Raw genomic sequence first — 22,618 nt, forward strand, 5'->3', positions numbered from 1 at the left:
TTAATGTGCACCTTTGAATATACCTCATGCATGTTTGGGTATTTGATGTGTGATGGATTTAAGCACTTTGGCAGTGAGATATAAAGAAACACTGTGCACCATTTCCATGCTCACACCATTATCTTTAAACCAAAGACAGCACTGCGCTAAGAGGCTTCTAATATGAAACTTTGGTATCAGTAATGGATGAGAGGTCTCGGCATCATTCAGCTTCTTGAAGCATCTTTCTGCATTCCACGAGCCGACTGCACCAACACTTGCAGTCTGTACATTTCCTGCTGTTTCATGTCATGCTTGTTAGGAGTAATTCAGTTTCATGACTACAGGGTAGCCATAGCCCCTGTCATCTTTTCATTACAGTAACCTAATCAGGGTTCTCAGACCTGCAGCGAGTGCAGATCAATGATCCCCTCTGGCTACTGGAAGCTTTTAAGAGGACAATCTTTCAGTTCTGGGCAAGGATCCAAACAGGCACGTGAAAATGCCAAGTGTCCATCTCTGCCTCCACCCTCCTGTCTCTGTCTGTGGTGAAAACTTTCCCTTCTGCATTACAACTCTATTCTACTGGAAGTCCACAGCTTGGCTGCTCACCAGGTGTTTATCTGGATTCAGCTGTGTGGATCCCACAAAGATTACAGTGAGGTTACGTTTTACTGCTTTGAGCAAGTCAAGTTTTCAAGGGAAGATGTAACTTTCCATTGCTGAATTCACAAATACTGAATGACTTGGAACAAACTAAATGCTTTTCTTGAGTGCCTCAAATCAAGTGAGTGGCAAAAGTTGAGAAAAAGTGACGTTTATCATGGGTTAGGGTTAGGGTGATGAAACAGCCTCTGTCGTAACAAGCAAGAGAATGAGGATGTCTGCATTTACAGTAAATTATGAGATGGCCACTACACAAGCACAAATATATATAGAATGCAGTGACGTGCATGTTTGTGATTGTTTCCTCCACCAGTTAGAGGAACAGTGATACAGCCTCTGGCCTCCCTCTATAGTGTAGACCTGTTTTGCAATAATGCAAGTTGGCTAATCACTGTTAATGTTTCTTTGAGAATCATCTGCCCACAGTGTAAAATGAGAAGACGTATAGCACAAAAGAGATCTGTGTAACCTAACACAGGAAGGTTTTCTTTTTCTTTCTGTGGCACTCACAGCAAGGGCTAGAGTTCTCCTTCTTCACTGGATATCTTAAATACATCAAATCTGTCATGATGTCACAACAAAGTGTGCAATTGGCCAAAAGTGACCATGGAAAAAATAGATTAAAAAATAAGACAAGATCTATCTTCTCTCTTTACAATGACATTTCTTTGAATTTTGGATTTATCCTAATCAAGAAAAAACTACTGATTACTGGAGGAACACATGCCACCCAGTGGGCGTGTACTAAAAGTATTCAAGTACTACCAATCTACTTAAACTAATACAGCAACAAGCAACAAGTTATCACTATTAAAAACACATGACATGATACGTGATGAATCTGGTCTCTCTGTATAAGAGTAATTGACACTCATTTACGCACGAGGGGAACCTGATGGTTTTTATTTTTATAAAAACTGACATCGACTGTTTCCACTTTACTACTGCTAGTTGCATTCAGGTACTGTCGGAGTTTTTCATTTCAGCATTACAGGCCACATCCTGTGGCACTCGATATATTACAGTTGAAGGTGAAAGCTACATGGACGATTGAAAACATTTAGTGATACTATTATCATACATTATTATATTAGCTGTCGAGGTTTTGTATTTTGAGCTAAATTGTTGTGTTTTAATATTTACTCAAATGTTTTTTCTTACTCTTTATCTATTTTAATATCAAGTTGACATATGTGACGATATAATAGTCCACGATCAGTTGCTACCACGATCAGGATCCACCACTACAATCAGATGCCACCATAATCCACAATCCATCGACATGATCCACTGCCGCCATCAGGATCCTCCATCAGGATCCTCCATCAGGATCCTCCATCAGGATCCACCATCAGGATCAATCATCAGGATCCTCCATCAGGATCCTCCATCAGGATCCACCATCAGGATCCATCATCAGGATCCTCCATCAGGATCCACCATCAGGATCCTCCATCAGGATCCACCATCATGGTTCACCATCAGGGTCGACCATCAGGATTCACTTTCAGGATCCACCATCAAGATCCATCATCAGTTGCCACATCAATCAGGATCCACCACCACAATCAGATGCCACCATAATCCACAATCCATCGTCATGATCCAGTGCCACCATCAGGATCCACCACCATGATCCACCATCATGGTCCAAGACGAGCCTGGACCAGCTCTAACTATAAGCTTTATCATGAAGGAAGGTTTTAAGCCAAATCTTAAACATAGAGAGGGTGTCTGCATCCCAACCTGAAACTGGGAGATTGAAACCATCGCTGAAAGCTCTGGCTCCTACTCTACTTTTAGAGACTTAAGGGACGAAAAGCGAGCCTGAATTCTGGGAGCGAAGTTCTCTAGTGGGCTGATGGTGTACTATCAGCTCTTTGAGGTATGATGGTTGTTTTCAGCCAAACTCTGACGCACCTGCCTTAAGGTGTGTGCCGCACTTGTCCGAGCTGCACCCAAAGGCAGCACGTCTCGATTACAGGAAGTCTGGAAACTTTTCAAAGTAGTTTTACGTGCATCACACGCACGTCTCACCGCGCACACACACACGCTATCTGTCAGCACGGGTGGGAGGAAGAAGATGGCAACACAGAGTTAATGTCTTCAGTCAGTTTCCTCTGGACACAGTGAAGAGTGGGGACCGCAGAGCTAAGACACGGAACGATCAGCTTCGTCCTCCCCGACTGTCTCCTCAGCGCACCGCGGCTCTCTCGCAGCCCGCCGCCAACACCCGGACATGTGGGAACAGGAGGAATTCGCCAAACACTGGAGGAATGAATTCCCCGACGGAGAAGTGCCTCGCATGGACCTGAAGTCTGTGGAGGACATCGAGTCGGAGCTGGAGGCGTGTAAGTCCAACCTGAAGCGGCTGCAGAAGGCTCTGGCGGAGGAGAAATTCAAGGTGATCTACCTGCAGACCACCGTGTCCAGGCAGAGGAGAACCGAGACGCAGAGGCTTCAGGGTAAAGATGAGAACTCGAACGCGGACACGTTTGTCCTCCACAACCCGGGGGATGTTAGGAAGCGGCGGGACGACGAGGGCGACGGAGGCTTGAAGCTCCAGGCTGCAGGTAACATAGCGGGAGTCCCCGGACCCTTCGGCCGCGAGCGGGGCAGGTTCAGCGGCAAGAAAGGTAAGCCCGTCCCCATCCCGGTCCCGCCGCAGATAACCTTCCTTCCCGAGGGCCCTGTCCCTCCGCCCAATGACAACGAGGACAGCAGCGACAGAGAGTACGAGGACGCGGAGCTGAATGAGAATTTCGTGAGGAATAACTTGTTGGTACCTAAGAGCGGTCACAGGGACAGTCAGGACCCCTACCGGGACACCCGGCGGCTTTTCCGCCACAGCAGGGACTTCGACTCCGGCGACGACAGCAAGATGTCCCCGTCCCTCCCGCACATGCACCGCAGAGCCTCCCGAGGCTCCGGATGCAGCACCCCGGACAGGAGGAGTGATGGATACCTCAGCTCCGACCATGAAGACTCCTCTTCTGCAGGTAATGTCAACCCACTGCTGCTAGACACTGACCCTGATAAGAGACATGGGAATATGAAGACATGGTGTGAAGGATCATAACAGATCATAAGAGCAGGGAAATCAATCAATTTATTTGACACAGTGAAAGGTTGAGTCAGGTTCTGTAATACACAGTGGTGGATCTAGGATATTTCTACAGCAGGGGCCATAAAGGGCCCACAATTTACACACAGGGGGAAATTATATTCCCATATAACACCCATGACCAATTCCTGATTCAGTAGGTGCATATTTAAGTCATGCCTTGTTTACTGTTAGCTCTATGTGAGCCACATGTCAATCAATAGGGTTAGAAATTGTTCCTTGTTCAAGCACATTGTGTTCTTCAATTCTTAACAAATTGTCATATGTATGTATTGTTAGTTGACTACTGACAGGACAGGACAGGGGGACTTCAGGGGCCAATCAGATTTCAGCTGGGGCCAGCGCCCCTGTTGTCCCACCGCTGGATCCACCCCTGCAATTCAGTTTATGAATTGGGGGATTGGGGAACTTGCACACTTACATTATCCATCACACGTGGAAGTATATTCTAGAATCACTGAATATGTCATGTTTTCACAGAATGTTTTTATCAGCCAATCCAAGCATTGCGTTCGACTCCGATTGCCCCAGTATAAACAGACTGCCCACTGGTCAATATTTGGGCCCAACCTCATTCACTCTCCTGCAATGCAATTTTCGCTTGCAATAGATCAACCATGTTACATTTTTACCTGTTTCTGTCTCTTGTTTCTACCTCTCCTGACTAACCAGCAGACGTCATTAAACAAAAAGAGACACTGCCTAAAGTCTGGCTCAGGACCAGACCTACAGTCAAATTAGGGCTCTAAGTGGTGTAGGAGTATAATCAGACTTGACTTGACACCTCTTACCACAATGTTTGCTGAAGCACAGCCTGTTTCAAGGAGAGGAAGGAAAGTAAACGGCTAACGTAAAATGAAGTGGTTTCAGATGGATCAGGGTTTTTTTCAGACTGGGGCCATGTCATTCTGTCTATGTGCTTTTGGTGTTCTATGGAAAACAAAAAGTAGGCAATTGCATCAGTGTGTATTTTCATTGAGTAAAGTTGTCTACAGTCATACATCCGTGATCCTGCTCTATGGGAACTTGGGTTTGATGTCTGGGACCAGTGTTAATAAAGTTTAGTGACAAAAATGAAGAATTCTGTTGTGGAACTGCAAAGTAGTTGAGTGTTAGTGCTAATTCACCTGAAACAGCACTTTCAGAGAGAGAAATTCCAGTGTTTTGATAGATACAGTACCTGATACCACCTAGGTTACTATAAACTACATTTCCCCAGCCATCCCCAGATCTGTGCTTCCATACAATCCTGTCTCTGAGGTCTGCAGGCAGTTCCTCTGACCTCATAACTCAGTATTTGCTCTGATATACATAGTTTGTTCATTTGAGCAACCAGTTAATGTGTGTCTTTCCAGATAATTTCCACTGAGTTGAATTTACGACGGGTTGGCTCCAGTCAAGGTGTAGAAGCATCTCAAAGATTAGGTCAATTATACAGGTCATAGCAAAAGGTCAGAGATTTAACAGAGTGCTGAATGCAGTTTGATGACAAAATGTGAAAGATTTCAAAGAGTCTGCATACTTTCCAAATTGTAAATATGAAATCGTCCTAGTTGTGGGCTCATCTGGAATAATTTGAACAATATGGAGCCAAAGTAAAGATCTGCCCACCACTGAATTGTATCTTAATGGTGTTTATGGTGTTACTGGCAAATACAGTTAGCAGAGTCACTTCCTCAAGGAAGTGGGGTTTACAGACTGTCCTCAGCAGGTCATGAATCAGGACTGAATGACCTATTTGAAAATAAGAATAGATTGAGGAACCAAATCTTATGCCCCTGTCTGTCTCGTTCTTTGACACAGTGTTTTGTTACTGTGATTAGGACAGATGGTTAGCTCAAGGGTTGTCATGATATATTGTAGACTTTGATACGATACTCGATACCATGATAAAAAGAAAATAGATCCTGTTATGTTGAGCACTATTGTTCTTGTAATACTTGTCTTTGAGGCAAAACACAATTTATATTATTGAATAACTAATACTGAGAATATATTTTTTCATGTTGGTTTAATTTAATGAAAACAAAAGTGATTAACTTGTACTTCATTGGTCTGAAATATAGTTCTTAGGCGACATCCACACTATTATCTTTTCAATTGAAAACACGTTAACTCTGCTACGGATGCTCCGATCGTCCACACTACTAGTGTGTACTAGTTCTAGAGCTGCTAAAACGGACAAGTTTAAAATTGCTGCAGGTCCAGTTTTATTTCAAACTCTGGGGCTTTGTTTTAGTCTTGACGGGCAGAAACGGAGAAGTTTGAAAACAATGACATCGACATTAACAACCACATGCTGATTAGGTCTTTTCTGTCATGATGAAGCCTTCGCTGATTCATCAGGTTCATATTACATGACCCCCTTCTGAAGAAAACAACTGGCACTAGCCTCGGCTACCAGTGTAGAACGCAATGTGGACAATAGAAAATGCCATTGTGTGGATGTAGCCTTAGAGTTGAAAGGTTTGAATATTTAGACCGAGAAGTATCAGCTCCATCCTGATCCCAGTACAGTGACACTCAATGTTTTTCTTTATGGAAATATGAGAAAATGAAACACCTTTGTTGAAATGCTGTACTTTATCACAAAGATACAAACGTGTGGGAAATGGCCTCTAAATGAATGTCGCTCTTTCACCGTAAAACTTTCAGGGCTGTTTGTTCTTATAATCACTCTGTGGGTCAGTCAGGATAAACACTTACTGTAAGTCTCTCAGTCTATTCCATCTTAATGCCCAACAGGATATTGATGTTTTGCTCTGACAGCTGAGAGAATCAGTGGAAAATCTCCTTCCTAGATAAAAACAGTGGAGGGTGTGTGGAACTGTGGGAAGACCTTGAGGCATTTTTTAGGTGGCCTTCTGTCTGCACACACACACACACACACACACACACACACACACACACACACACACACACACCAGCAGGGTGCTCATGCCAGGGGTCTTGCTCATGTTGGTGGCTTTGTGTAACGTGTGTTTTCTGGGAAGGGGTCATCCCTCAGATCATGAGAGTGTGACACCAAAGGTCTCCTGATTCACCTCTGATTCACAGCACAGTGTTGGAGGCTAATCCAACATCCTGGACTCATCCGTTGCTATTGCGAGACCATTGCAGTAAGCTTTGTGTTGTTTAATTAAGTCTGAAAACGATCAATAACAATACCAATAGTTTTCCCTGGTGGTGTTTTTGTTTTAGATTGGTTACGTCAGTCATGCCAACATGCAGCAGACTGCATTAAGGAATGTTGACTGGACCAGTTATTTTAGTTATTTAAAGTATATCAATGTATTCTTATCAGTTCAAAATATTTTTAGCCTTTATTAAAAAATCTATTTTTACTACAGCTTTCATTAAACCTGATTGTCTCATGATTTATCTGGTACGATACGATCATTTACTTCAACTGTATTGGGTTTGTCAATTAAAAGCTGTAAGCTCTTAAGTATTTTTGCCAACAGGATGTCCCAGCTGAGACCGTTTCATGTTCCTCTTACCTGTAACGCTTTGTTTAACATCTTATTTAGCACGCACGTCTCCCAAGAGGGATGTGTTTTCATCCCTGTTGTTTGTATGTCTGCTAGTTAGCCATATTATGCTAAAACTGCTGGATGGATTACCATAAAACTTAATAGAAGGATGTGGTGTGGGTTAGGGAAGGTCCAGGAATCTGTTTTCACTTTCTTTAACATTGTGTGATGGGGTGTTTTTTTGACATTTTTTGCACAGATTTTTGTATGTGCCTTCCTTTTCAGGGAATCATTCATGGATCTTGTTGCAAGAAATCTTGCACATTTAGGGAACTGATTTCTGTGAGTGTTTGAAATTTGGTGCACGAGACATTTGGGCCTTGGGTGAGGGATGCACTCCACTGAGCTCCATTCAAGTTGAAAGTCTGCATAACTTCCACAGAAGTGGCTGTTCTGAAAACCTTGTGCGCTGCATGTTAAGATGAGCATATCCCCATAAGTAGTAATACTAATCAGAGATATTTTGTGATAACAAACATTTTGTTGCTGGACAGTGGAGGTATCATTATAGTATTATGGAGTGAAGGTCCAAAACATACAATTAGAGGACAGCATGTATACACAGCATGTGTATAAGTGGCATTTGAATCACCGTATTAAAGTCAAAGCGTACATGAACAGATCTTTTTGTGCATTTCAAGTCGAGTTAATTACCAAATCTATTTTCTGCGCTCATGATTTTTCACTCGCTGCATTTAGACCACAACTCATTTCCTGCTGTTCATCTCCCCCTCAAATTTAAAACCATCTCAGCAGACAGGCTTGGCTCCACATGCTGTGTCGTCCTGCTAATGTTTTCATGCTTGGGGACATAATGAAAAAGTAACATGATTATTATTTGGAAGGAGGATATTGAAATGTTGGTGCAGGTAACTCGTCATGTGAAAGAAACAATTCTGTTAACAGGTGCTCAGAAAATAACAACTGGCAAAGAAACCAGTCTTCACCCTGTCACCCTGCTAGACAGAGTTGTAAAGCATGACACACATATTTTCCCTTTACTCTGGCTTGGCTGGTCTTCTCTCACAGACGCAGGGCTTGTCCAGGCCTGCGCTGAATAGCATGTGGAGCAGGGAAACTATGAGCCTGTCATGGTTGATGGTATCATTTTAACGCTCAGCGGCTTGTTTGTGCTTTTATATGTGAATGATAGTGTTCTGGCTGTGAGGCCTCAGTATATACACTGTGGTCATGTATTATTATGGACAGCTCAGTCACTGCACTGTCTTACTGTGATGTGCAGGCTTTTCTCTGTGGCAGACAGTCCTCTTGAGTATGTCTGCAAAAACAAATCAGACAAAGTCTCTTCCAGAACTCTTCTCAGTCATTGTGAACAGCTCTTTTATGGTGTTTTACTGTTATTGTTCAAGCAGTTTTTCAGTGCATGCCTGTATCATGTTTTTTGGTCTGTTTATGCTCTTCACCATTGAGATTGATAAAGTTGTTTTATATGAATGTGATGAGTATTTTGATCTTTGAGTTCCTTTCAGGACCTTTAATCGAGAATATAGAAGATGAATTGATCATGGAAATATCAATTATTAAATAATACTGCTTTTGTCTCATATTTGTGATTGTTATGTTTTAACTCGAATCATCATTGGCCCGTTGTAAAACTTTTTCACTGTGATTATGCATCTATCCAGTGATTCTATTTTATATTCTCCATGAATAATGTGTCTTCATTCTTTAAAAATAATGTTTTTAGAAAAACCTCATCTGACTCGTGGTTGGATCATTGTGTTTGTGTCATTCTTTAAATCTAAAATCTCTTCAAAGTGAAGGCAGCCAAAGGACCCGTGCCTTTAAATGTTCAAAACTAAAATAGCATTAGTGGTGTTACTTGTCCCTGTGTTACCTTGGTGATGAAAGTGTCGTCATGGTTATTCAAGGAGCCAGGCAGGCTGTCTGTGATGACAAGATGTGGGTTCTGTAGCATCACTGCTTGTTTATCATGCAGGAGTTGGTTAATTTTGCTTGTGCGGAGGCTGTGTCCTTAGTTTCACATCAGAGGTGTGAAATTGACTCAGAGGGAGAAATAGATAGATATGCAAATACATTCATATAGCATCAGAAAAGTGCATGATGCAAAATGCTTCAGAACATCTACATGATGCAGTATGTGCACAGGCTCTTGCAAAAAAAATCAGTTGCTGCTTCGCGGTTTGTATCTGTATGCAAATTGTGTGTTATATATGATATATGCATCCTTTGTTGTCTTTAAATCACTTGTGATCTAAAAACATTGACAGTAGTAAACTGGACTTTAACAGTAATATGTTATAAGGGGCTCTTTTTTACTCATAGAAGGATTTGAAGTTTGTATGACCCACTGTGTACTGACTCTCACCTCACAGAAAGAACATCTAATCGTAGGAACCCAGGGAGTCACTGCATAAAACAGTAAAATAACTAAATGCATATTGTAAATAAGTGGGTTCATTACAGTGTAGTGCAGTTATATCTGGTCCTGACAATGGTATGAACTCAAGGCCAAAAAACAGACACTAAAACTGAGAAGTTTGGAAACAAAACTGGCCCCATTGTAATTTGAAAACTCCAGGGCTTTGTTTTAGTCTGGACAGGCAGCTGTTTGGAAAAAGCTCAGTCCATATAGAGACTTGGCTTGGGAATCGGAGGGTGGCCGGTTCAAGTCCAGCATGGACCGAAGTATGAAAGGTGGTTGGAGAGGTGCCAGTTCATCTCCTGGGCACTGCCGAGGTGCCCTTGAGCAAGGCACCAAACTCCCTAATTGCGCCTTCATGGCTGCCCACTGCTCCGTGTGGTCACTGTGTGTATTGTGTTCCGTGTGTGCTATGTTCACACCGATGGGTTAAATGTAGAGGTCAAATTTCCCCATGTTGCATGTAGTGCTGTGTGTGCATGATTGTGGGACAATAAAGAGGACTCTTCCTCCTTCCTTAATCTTAACTGCTTGCAGATTGGGCCTTCTCTGTCGCGATGTAGCCTTCTCTGATTCGTCAGACTACCAGCATGCGCATGGCCAGTGCACGTTGGTGGTCAGGTGATATGCGTTTTCAGGCTTGTTGGAATGGATGGGGATTAAATCTGTTACAGAGCCTAAACACTTGTGTGGACGGAGCTCATTTTAGTTTGAAAACCCCCATTTTCGTATGGATGTAGACCTTCAGCCCATGGGACCCACTGCCCTTTGTACAGGAGTGTTTATTCATCCCTACAATCAACAAGGGCGTGGACCTCCCATGTGTTCGTGATTAGGGACGGAGTTATGCTGGGAGTTTTTTCACATAGGTGGAGCAGGGAAAGAGCACTGGGTGATGCAAGGTAACGGTCATAGACACAAAGTTGTATGCTCCATCAACTGACAAAACCCCCTGCTACTGTTCTTACCTCCTCTGAGACAACGCTGAGCTGGAACATCCCCTCACTCACCCAGCCACATAGTTTAAGTCAAGTTGAGCAACGACTGTAGTGGTTTTCCTGTCAGTTAACTGATTCAAACAGCCAAGCTTAGTGAAACGTGAACGTGACGTTGAATGAACCTTCAGTTGCTGTTTGTATTCAACAGAAATGATGGGAAATCCTGTGGCTAATATTTGTTCAAAATCTTTCCTATTTATTGACATTTAGATAAAATGTCTTTCTGCCTGTGTGACTTTGGCTGCCATGGAAACAACAGCGAGTTGTGTGGTAAGGAGATGGTGTGGGTACGTGTGTGCACATGTGCTGCACGTGCAGGCACAGTGCATATGTTCAGAGTCCTGCATTTTTCTCTGCTACACTATTTTGTGTCAATGGCCTCATATCAATTCATATTACACATCCCTGTGTGTAGTATGCAACCCTAATGGACCAATGGACATCTAATGCAGTAAATAAAATTAATAATTGTGTAAAATATCTTCTAGTAAAGTAAGGGTTGGTAATCTGGAAAATCTAGCAAGAGCAGGATACACATTGAAAATGTGCAACCCTACAGTTAACAAAATAATAATTATATAATGAACCAGCTAATGTTTGCATCTAGAATTTAACATTGTCTCTTCACTTTGTTGCTGAGGAATAAATCAAGCCCACAACCCCACATGGCTTAGCTAACAGGCTGACAGTTGAGGCAGGGGGCATGTGATTGGTTGAAAGATGAGGCGAAGACAAAAACATAAAAAATGAAATACATTAAGCATAAAATGACATTGAAAACAGTAATGGAGGAAGAGCTTTTGATGTACAATAGAAGTAAGTAGAAACAATTTCCACATCAATAGTTTCATACATATTAAGTATTTGTCAAGTTTTCTAACAGTAATAGCTTTTTGATCATGTGTTGAATGCTGTTAGTGTATAATATAATATTTAGCTGTTTCCTAATATTTCATGAAGGAGGCTGAAGTTGACTTAGAAAGCTCATTGTAACAAATAGAAAGGCATGGGTCTGATTTTTTTATGTTTAGTTGTTATATCATCAGCTTCTCAACACAGAGGTATTTCTTCTCAGTACTGCAACACATGTCGCTCTCAGGGAGCTATTTCTGTTGTCGGCCTCACGCTGGGGAATTGATGAAAAATGGGCCTTCATTGAAGCAGAGAAACACACCTTATAACACAAAGGTATTCTCATGGTGTGGTTAGAATCCTGAGGATATCCTCTGCTTTGCTCATCACTTTCACTTCCTCTTATTGCAAAGTGGAAGTAAAAAAAGATTCAAAAGCAGATGGGTGATTTAAATTTTTTACTTGATTGCAATATAGAAAACACGTTGCGCTCTCTAGTTATGCTGCTATAATAATGATATTGTAGTAAATAACTTTGTCCTAAAACAGTCTGGATGGGAACGCTTGCTAAGTGGTTATCTGTCAGTGTCGGAGAGAAAGGAAACAAGCGTTTGGGTTTCAGGTCACAGGAGCTCCTGATGTGGGGAATAGCTACACTGCAAGAATAGTTTTTATAAGTATAAACAACATTACATTTCAACTAAGATCACTCAAGTAGAAAGTTGTTTTCCGTTGAGTTAAAGCCGTTTTTCAGTGTTGAAGGATTTCCTCATAAGACCAGACACTGGCTAGCTGTTTCTCTTTATGTTGGTTTCCTAGCTGAGAGTTATTGGCAGAGGAACTGAGAGCAATCCAACACAATGCCGTTGGCTCACTCACACAGCCTTGGTTTTTAAGCCACAATAATTGTGCAACTCTCCCTGCCCTCGCTTTATTGGATGCCTCATATTTGATGTGGCAGCCATTCATATTAGTCACCCGTTGGTTTCTGTTGCCTCTCAGTTGTGACTGATATGGTGATATGTGAAAGAGTGACGTTAGTGTATATCCTCTGTTGGGGCCAGGAAACCAAAGCATGGGAGGTTCTCAAGACACTTTGTGACATTAATGCCAAAAACCATAATGCCAAAATAGAAATATGTACTAAATATTACAAAATAATATATAAAAAATATGTACAAAATATTAACAGTGTAACAGTATTGCACATGATATTGAAGTTGCACGATGGAAAATGATTATGCATGGAAAGATTAGTTGAAAACCTGAGTATTAGTCCTTAGACCTCCAGAGAATGCTGCAGGTCTCTTTTCTTCAGGTGACTGGTTCTTCATGTGAGGTAATGGTAGTAGGAGCTCACTACAACTGGAGGGGATCCAGAGGGATTGTTTTTACAGCACCCTCATGGGGACATGTATAAAAATATAATGTAGAATGACAGTGGTGTATTTGAACTCTGTCTTGAGCTTTTAAATTATTTAAGCCTGAGAAATAATATACTGTTGTATCTTAGGGTGGACTTGTTTTCCCATCATCTGTTTAATTACATTTGTGTATAGTGTTAAAGGAGCACGCCACCAACTGTACAAATGAAGTTCAGTTTAATGAGCATGAGTACTTCTCACTCTGTGATTAAAGTTAAATAACTTATTCATTGATTCATTCAACCTTTATTTTATCTCAGGAATTGATTAAGACCTCATTTAAAGCAGAGCTGAGTACAGAAAATAAACCAAATATTCCAAGACACCAAGAAAACACAAATGAGAAACATTTCTCTCTCTCTCTCTCTCTCAGTCTACTTCTTGTCAGAGATGTACATTTAAGGGGCTCTTATCAAATAATCTTTTGCGGTTCATGATAATTTATGATTTTGTTGCATCTCAACAAAAAGGTCTGTTGGGATTATATATGAAGAGCATCTCTTCATGAGCGCCTGCACTTGTGCTGACAGAAATGAACCACAAGAGAGCAGTAGTTCTTTATTCAGACCTTCAGGACCTTCACTGTGCTGCCTGTTCACTTTGTTAATGGTTTTTGTGTGTATAAGTCACTGTATAATTAAAGCTGATGGCAGCTTTGAGGGCAGATCATGAAATCAGTCAGTCACATGTTTACAGAAAAGGAATAGTCTTTGTGGTTAATAGGTATCTTTCTTTATGGCAGACAAGCTGCCATGTGTTTATTTGTGAAATAGAGTGAAATTAAGCTTTTCTACGCAAAAAATGATTACGAATGATAAGCAAAAAGAATAAGTTGTGCATTAAATGTTTTATAGTTTGTGTGTGGGTGGGTGTGTTTCAGAGCGTGAGCGTGTGTGCATGTGGGTGAGGAGGGGCAGGTATCATTATCTGGTGTCTGTCTAATCCTGGCATGATTTGGATGATTTTCAAATTGACCTCAATAGATCAAAGTGAATTCAGCTGGCGTGGGATGAATACTCTCTGTGTCTATGGCTCTTTCTGTGTCTCACACACACACACACACACACACACACACACACACACACACACACACACATTGAAATGTCACAATGGTCGGCTACAAAGTTGCACAGAGCCGGTTCACATAAATGGATGGTGGAGTTTTGGTGGAAGATCTTGGGGTAAATGAGGTGAGAGGGGGTGTTGTCTGCCAGAGCACATGCTGTGAGGCACAGACACAGACGTTCATGAACTGGATAAAAAGCTTGATGAAGTGCACACTGATGACTTAAGGACGAGGGAATGAGAGAATCACAGTAGAACTAATTGTTGGATGAATGACTCTCACCCACATTTTCACAGACAAAGCTTATGTATGTGCACACAGTGAAAATGCCAGTTACTTGTGTTAAGATAAAGAAAAACATAACCCAAGGGGCCTTTTCACCCCATTTGACTTTTAAATTTTTTTCATTAAAGCAGTCGATAAAAATAAAAATAGATGAACAAATAATTAAATAAATAAATACCCCCCCGCCCCCCAGATGTTTTCAGGCATTTAACAGGCAGACATTCATCACCAGTGCACTCAGAGCTTTTTAATAATGCATAGTCATTGCTCGTCCCTGCTGCCATCTCCCCCCAACCCGCAGACACAAAACAACGTGTTGGGGGAAAAAACGTGCAGCGAGAGATTGTCATCCATCTCCAAGGAGTGTGTTCACATGTCTGAGAGTTCCCCACACAGGTGGAAGTGGCAGTTCAAATATACCACATCCGTGATACATTAGTAGAAAGGAAGTTAAACAAATCAAAATAATTTGTTGCCACATTATTTTATGTTTGTTTCTCCACTGATATAAGTGTTATAAATCAGGTTGAGACCATTATGGACATCAATATTGGTTATATAAGTAAATATATGGACTCATATATGAGCCTATATATCGCTATTTGTATATTAAATTTAAATGTATTAGATTCATAAATATAATTTTTTCTTGACATAAGATATTTTCTATATAGTACAACAGAGTATTGGGGATATGTTGAAGGAAAAATATTCAGAGATTTCGAGGAAAAATCTGAACCTTATGGATATTATATAAATGGGCTTCATATGTACAAATAGGGACACTGTATCTTAATGAACCTAAACTCCAAATGTAGCCTTTCTGTATTGCACTTTGTTTCTCATTCTATAGCTAACATATACACTGGTACCAATAACAACAGAGGATGTATAATTCTTAATGGTGATGACCAGTTCGGTCCTCTCTCTTGTCAGGAATGATTTCAGTTAGCTTAAATAATTTGTATATTTGTGGATTCTGTTTTCGCCCCAGTGCTTCATCAGCCACTCACATGGAAACAAAGCTGTCTACTTCCTGTATGTGCAGCACATTGGATATTTTGAAGTGTTGGGGGTGGGTGCTCATCCATGGGCAGGTTGTTAGAAGGGGCAGATACGGCTTTTAACGATTCCATTGCACCAGGTTCTCATCTAGCAGTTGGTGTTCCTCTGGCAAGCCAGAGGGCGCAATGGGAGGATGATGGGGGAGGTTGGCACAGCACACTGGAAATGTACATGCATGCACGAATGCACGCACGCACGCACACACACACACACACACACACACACACACACACACACACACACACACACACACACACACACACACACACACACACACACACACACACACAAAGTGCCCCTGAGAGAAGCAGTGGGGTGGTGAGCTGAAAATTTATTCTATCAACAGACCACCCCCCAATCATCCACCAGGCCTGTGGTTGGAGTCAAAATGTAGGGGAGGTTGTTGGAATGAGGTGGGGCAGGGGTATCTGGGTAGAACAGAGAGGAGGGTGGAGGGGTGGGAGAGCGATGGAAGTTTGATTGACTGGTGGGATGGTATGCTGCCTAATTACACACACACACACACACACACACACACTCACACTCACACTCTTGCCTGGAAATCCTTACCTTTTAAAAATGTCTCTTTGCTGATGCTGTTGTTGTTGTTGCAGATCATTTTGTTCAGTGTAAAGTAAACTCTACCGCCTTCTATTTGTTGCAATTAAAGATTCCACAACCTTTATCTCTTCACTCATTCTTAGTTTTGACTCCCTGAAGTTGAGGCAGTTGTTTTAAACTTCTTTACGCCCTCAAAGGATGGCTCAATAAACCGTTTTTCAATAGGAACAGTGGTGTGAATAATCCAATTTCCTGTGAGAGTAGGTGGTGCAGAAGACCTCTAACACAAATTTGACTTTGTGGAGCCTGAACATGCCTTAGAGCATCATGCAGTACAATGACCCGGTGCTGTCCTTTTTCGCATAGCATTTGCTCACAGTGGCATGACATGCTTGATCAAAGGCTAGCATTGATTTTTCCAGCCTTTTTTGTGTTGTAGTCTATATTTCTTACTGCACTGACAAACCATGCACTGGTTTTGTTTCATGTTTGTTTTGCACTCTCAATAATTAGACATAGGATTCTTTGCACGTGTCCACAAGAGCAGACTGAGTAGATCCCACCTGATCTGTAGGTGAACTGGCACAATGCTCCATCTTTCCTGGGGAAAAACCAATTTCGATATGGGGACATTTAAAATAATGACAGCCTGAAGTCCTGATCTTATCATCCCCTCATTCCACCTGCTCAGCCTTTATTCCAACAAACACACACATACTGTGGACTATTGCTGAATGTTGACCTTTATGGAGAATGAACCATTACTGATGTGTTGAGCTTTGTTGTTGTGCTACAAAGAGCCCGACAACTTCCTTAAACATCTGCAACCAGACTGATACCTCATCTGCTCTAACAGTACCTTCACCAGCTTGGCTGAGTGTGTATGTGTGTGTGTATTTGTGAGTATTTCGAAATGTTGTAGAGACAGTTAGTAATGGGCCGTTTTTACTACACAGCTGTAGTGTGTATCAATATTTGATAAATGTAGGTTTGTGGGGCTCCAGGAAGATTTATCATGCACGCTAGTGTGTCTGCATATGTATTGTGTGTTTTCTTTGTTTGGCTCTGCCCCTTGAATAATGAGGCCTGTTGCAGGAGGTGGGCGCTTCTTCAGTCAAAACAAAAAAGGTACATGTACACAAATAATTGTACAGTTGGTGTGTGTTTGTGAGTCTGAGTGAGACAGAGAGAGACCTATTGTCCCAGATTTTAAAACAAAGGATGTACAGTAGATAAATACATTTTTTATGATTTGCCCCTCACCAAATCTCTCCTCCTCTACCTATGTGGATTTCCTTATAAATGAACCATGTGCGTGTGTGCGTGTGCGCGTGCGTGCGTGCGTGTGTGTGCGTGTGTGTGTGTGTGTGTTCGTGTGTGTGTTCGTGTGTTCGATCTGGAAAGATCGACTCTGAATGTTTTTGTTTAACAAATGAGATTTTATTCTTTAATAACCCTGACAAGCATTATCAAACACAGAGGCTTACATTAAATGCCTTCAGTCACACACACAAACACACACACAGATGACCTCTGGCTAGATGAGCTGTCTGGTTGCCCTGTCGTTGAATATGTGTGTTTCCTCCAGCTGGCACATTAGAGCTCTGTAGCCAGACAAAGAGCGACGCTCTGGGCCCGGTGCTCTGCCTGTGGAGGGGGGGCAGCGGTGGTGGGCCTCCTCCTGTCAGCCTTTGTGTCCTAATTGAAGTTTTTTCTGCCTCTCAACCCTCCCGTCTTTCCTCCCCCATGCTGGTTAGAGGAGGATGAAGGGGGGAGGAGTGGACCTGACAGTGGTTTGATGGGAGGGTTTCATATCGGGCTTTGTTACTGTTGGCATGATGCTCGTCTCTGGTTGCCCTCCGTAGCACATGCATTCGTAAACACAGCGAGGTCTGTATGGTGATGCTGTCTGCTCTGTTCCTGGGAACAGGATGCAACATGAGAGATAACTCACTCAATGAGCTAATGTACCTGACAGAGTGATAATTTGAAAATCAATAAACCAAATGGGAAAATTCTTAACTGCATGATAAGATGTTGATTTGTTGGCCTGCTGACATGATGAAGTTGTACTGTAAACAAATTGTTGTGTTGCTGGGTATGTTGGGGACTGAAAATGGGGTCATATCATGGTTTTATTCAGATATCAGACTAGGAATATACGCTTTATAGAGAAGGAAAATAATACATATGTATATAGTACATGCTGGGTCTTTACAAGATGTGCCTCTTTCTAATCACTTTATTCTGCGTTGTATCAACTCAGTCCATGCTCATGTTCATTTGGCTCTTTTACGTGTCTGTGGGGCAGAGCAAGTTGCCACGGGAACAGAGGACTGAAGTAGCTTAAAACACATCTGAACCAGTCTCTCTCTCTTTTTCTTACTCAAAGACAGACTGTCTTGCACAAAGCAGCTCATTGTCGGTGGCAACGATCATGAAGGGAATTTTTCATCATGCACCAGAAATCCTCTAAAACTCATCAGAAGAAGTTGACTAAATCTGTTTTATAAAGCAAGAATCTCGTGCTGTTACAAAGGATGTTTTTGAGATCAAAATGCATATGACCTATTGCCATGATCCTCTACAGACGTTAGTTAGTTAGTTAGTTTTAGTTCAGAGCTTCAGAACCACTTTTAAGTACATTGCCCTTTCTAGCTGGACCAATGTGCCGAAAGGACTTGACATAGATGCACTCAAGTAGAGGAATTATGAAAATTATGCTCAGAGTTCATGCTTCGGCTTTTAATTTGTAGTTGAATCATTATTTGATTAGTTTTAAAATAGTTCGAAACCTGTATTTATCTCAACTAGAAGGATGCTCAGGTCATGTACCACTCCTCCCAAAAATTTCATGGAAATCAGTTGAGTAGTTTTTACATTATCCTCCTGACTAACAAACAAAGACAGGGGACAGCAGTTGATTGTGCAAACTATAAAGCGAAACAGAGAATCTGCCAGTTAATTCACATTTGACACAAGCCCCCATTGGTCCACAGTCATTATGCATTGCTTCAGAGAGAGAGAGCGAGAGCGAGAGAGGCTGATGAGCTGTTTGCGCAGAAGCGCGCAAGAGAGAGAGAGGTGGTTCGTGAGCGAGCAAGCCAAAGAGAGAGAAGGCGTGCTTCTCCCTTCCCCTAGCAACGGTCGGCGGTGGTCGTCTCCAGCCTGTTGTTTTCTTTCTCTCTCTGCCTCTCTCTCTCTCTGTCATACACACACACCACTCACACACATACTTCTTCGCTGGCTCTCTTGCTTGCTCGTCTGCCTGTTGGACCCCGGGGGGTGTCTTTTGAATTTTTTTTCCAAATGCTTCTTTTTTCCTCTTCCTGAGAGAGATGAATGCTGTTTTTGAAGAATAAGGGGAAATTAAAGAAGCGACGTGACAAGCTGCAACAGGGAAAAAAGGGCTGAAGAAATAAGAAAGAAGGCGAGTGAGTGATACAGGGAGAGAAATCAGAGGATGGAGCCCCTTAGTGCTCATGGCCTGCCCCGGCTATCCTGGATCGACACCCTCTACAGCAGTAAGTATCCTCCATACATCTATTTAGTCCTCTGCTCGCATCGCGTCCCATTTATCTTTACCTCTTGTCATTTTTACCCAGCAACCCCCTCCTCTTCTCCATCGCATGGGTTGCCTGTTTGTGTTACAACCAGGGCAGCGAGCACACAGAAAGCTCATTTTCTCAGGACTTAACAATCAGAGTGCATCACTGTAGCTGTCCATAACAAGAGTCCCCCCCCCCGCTCCCTCCCACTCACTCCTCCTATTCCTTGTTTGCCTCAGATAGTGCAAACCACTCGTTTCTGCTGTTGTTTGGCTTTTTCGCTGGCTACTAAGCACTGAGCCTGGGGAAAGCCTGGAGAAATACAGCGTTGGAGAGAGTGAGTCATACTTAAAACTGGAGGTAGAACTATATGTTCCATCCTATCGAGGACACAAGCTGTCTGATGCTGAATTTTTAATCTGCTCTGTAATGTGGACCTCACGCTGCGATGTAGAGTCAGCCTGACATGTCTACAGTACGCTCAGTTACTGTGACCGTGCTCTGGGATCAGGTGTTTACAGTTCTTTCAGATTTACGATGAGACACAACGACTGATAAACAGTTCCTAATGCTTTTACCCTGTAAATTAGCCAACCCTTGATTTTTCTCAACTGTAAAACACTATTTAAATGAGGTTAATTTGCACATACACAATGAACAACAGATTTAATGCTATGTTTCACATCAGCAAGTGTTTGCAGTGATTACACACATCCCATCATGCCCAGCTGGGATTCCCTGTTTGTGGTGTTGAGATGCTGTGTATGTGTGTGTTTGGAGTTTAGTGCACATGACACAGCCTCTTGGGATTTGCTCTGCTGTGTCACCATTGTTTGCCATGCTTTAATCCGCAGAGAGGGAGTGAATAGGAGAGGAAGAGGGAGACTGGGTGTTCATGTGTTTGGGATTTTAATGATAAAAGAGCGTAAAGAAACACAGTTCAAACATGTAGTCAGAAGTGTTTGGAGGGCAGCTGTTCTTTGATGGGTGAGACCCCTTCAAGGCACTAAACGCAGCTACACAAGTTATTCATGCTCAGTCATCTGCCTCTTCATTAGGCTGAATACAAATAATCCATGCAAGTGTACAAAGTTGTTACATCGAACATTGTTGTGTATCATTAATTATTTTGGTGAATGAAGTGTGAGAGTCAATTATTGCAAGATGTGTGATAAAGAATCTACATTTACATTAAAGGATCCCTTTAAAATTCCCTCCGTTTCAGTTTCTGTATAACAGTTATATTGTTATCATGGACAGAGCAGGTCGTCTGTTATCTAGAAGGTCGGCAGTTCGATCCCTGGCTCCTCCAGTATGCATGCAAGAGTCCTCGGGAAAGACCCTGAACCCAAATTAGTCTGACAGCCATTTGAGCATTCCTTGTTAAGAATGGAGTTTCGTTTCTTTGTGTGAAGGCAGAGCAAGGTTCTGTAATGTTGGCCATTACATCAAATACTGTGATTTACTAGGATCTGTGAATGCATCATTGCACTGGACTATGAATTGACAGTGCATGCATTAGTCCATTTTTCAAAAGTGGATCTTGTCAGTGTAACGATACAATAATTAATTTTGATCGCCAGGGACTTAAAACTCAGTCAGTGTACTATTTTGATAGTTCTATTTTGGTTCTGGTATTGCTGTGAAAAGACAGAATACATCATAATGTGGTACCTAATTTGCTTGAACACGTTTGATATTCAGTGAGAGGCTGGATGTGTACAATAGGTGAGAGAGACTATTAACATTTCAACAGGCTCAGTCCAGTCTTCTCTATGAGCTCGTCTGAGGGAAAAGGGCACAGTCCTTTTATAAACCTGTCATTTTATTATCTGTTTGCCTTCCCACCATCCTTTGTGCTTCTCTTACACTTTGTGTGCTGATATTGTATAAAGTAAATTCTGTATCTCTGCCGAACTCGGCTGGTTCCTCTACTCTGGGGAACAAAAATACACCACCACTTCTGTGACCTTTTTGAAGAATACCGTAAAGTGCGCTTCCTTTGTTCCATCATACTGAACCTGAGACGGCCCATTCATCAGTTCACCTCACCCCAGGGTGTAAAATATCAGGACACTACACAACTAATTGTGGAAGATGACTCATACCTGGCTGTTGATAGTGTGTGACAGCCCAGTTCCACTCTCCCTCAACCATAATGCATCACTACTAAAGCTTCCCTGGTTATGTGGTGGATGCTTTAATAGCATTCTCTCTCATCAGCCTCTGAACCTGTGTTACTTGCTCAATGTAAAGCAGTGACCACACATCCTTAACTTGCTGAGTAAAGTGGGAGTGGACGCTCAAAGCCTCAGCCACTCTGTTCCCCCAAGAGCCTTTCTGCTTAGCTTCACTGTTTTGTCTCTCGCATTTCTTTTTCACCGCATCTTCTCGAAGCACTCCGTTTATTGTAAGGATTTAAGTTTTGAAAGTCATTTGGCATTAAAGTGCATATACCTGCTTAAGTATAGATACTGAGATGCACACCCTCTTTTTTCCCCTCTCATCTTTACTTGACCCTGTCCTCTAATCTTAAGCTTGTAGCGCAACATTGTTGTCTCAAGTGTTTTTGTCACACATACACATAAAGAAACACATTATCTGATTGCAGTGGACTTTGAAATCCAAATGAATTTCAGTACAAGTAGACCCCTGTTTGTTCAGGGTTAAGTCTCTCATCATTTCTGCACTGCACTGCCGTTGCCACCTCTGCAGCCCGAGTGGCAGATTGACAGTCACTTCTGTCTCTGGCAGCCCGTGCTGTAACCTTTAGAGAATTAGCCAGACTCCTCTATGGCTTGCTTCAGAACCACGTGATGCTTAAGCAAAATCAAAGGAAAGCTAGATTATATAAGAGCCAGAATATGGGAGTTTTGGCATGGCAGAGCAGAGGTGTCACGTGCACATACAAACACTTGTGCATGCACGTGTGTCAGATCAAATTTCCCTAATCCCAGTCACTGCGACGATGACTCAAATTCATGTGCATCTCAGAGGGAACATAAAAAATAGTCCATCCCCGTTTCTGTACATCCTGTCAGTGTGGTACAGAAAATTCGGAGTACTTGCGTTTAGCCAGGGAGCTTGTGAGTCATTGTGGATCATTTTTAAGT

General features: G+C 42.1%; 1 protein-coding gene across 2 annotated transcripts in view; it reads left to right on the forward strand.

Annotated features, from left to right (window-relative positions):
• Positions 1-2,618: 2,618 nt before the first annotated feature.
• Positions 2,619-22,618, forward strand: part of abr (ABR activator of RhoGEF and GTPase) — a 115,389-nt gene continuing 95,389 nt past the window's right edge. Inside the window, exon 1 of one of the 2 annotated variants that reach the window (XM_069539601.1) lies at positions 2,619-3,644. In XM_069539601.1, the coding sequence (XP_069395702.1) occupies positions 2,885-3,644 (760 nt within the window). In that variant the 5' untranslated portion in view covers positions 2,619-2,884. Of the gene's footprint in view, positions 3,645-19,195; positions 19,482-22,618 lie in introns of those variants that run through there. The other variant, XM_020086197.2, reaches the window with a different exon arrangement.

This window comes from Paralichthys olivaceus, chromosome 15, assembly GCF_024713975.1.
Source record: "Paralichthys olivaceus isolate ysfri-2021 chromosome 15, ASM2471397v2, whole genome shotgun sequence".
Lineage (NCBI taxonomy): Eukaryota > Metazoa > Chordata > Actinopteri > Pleuronectiformes > Paralichthyidae > Paralichthys > Paralichthys olivaceus.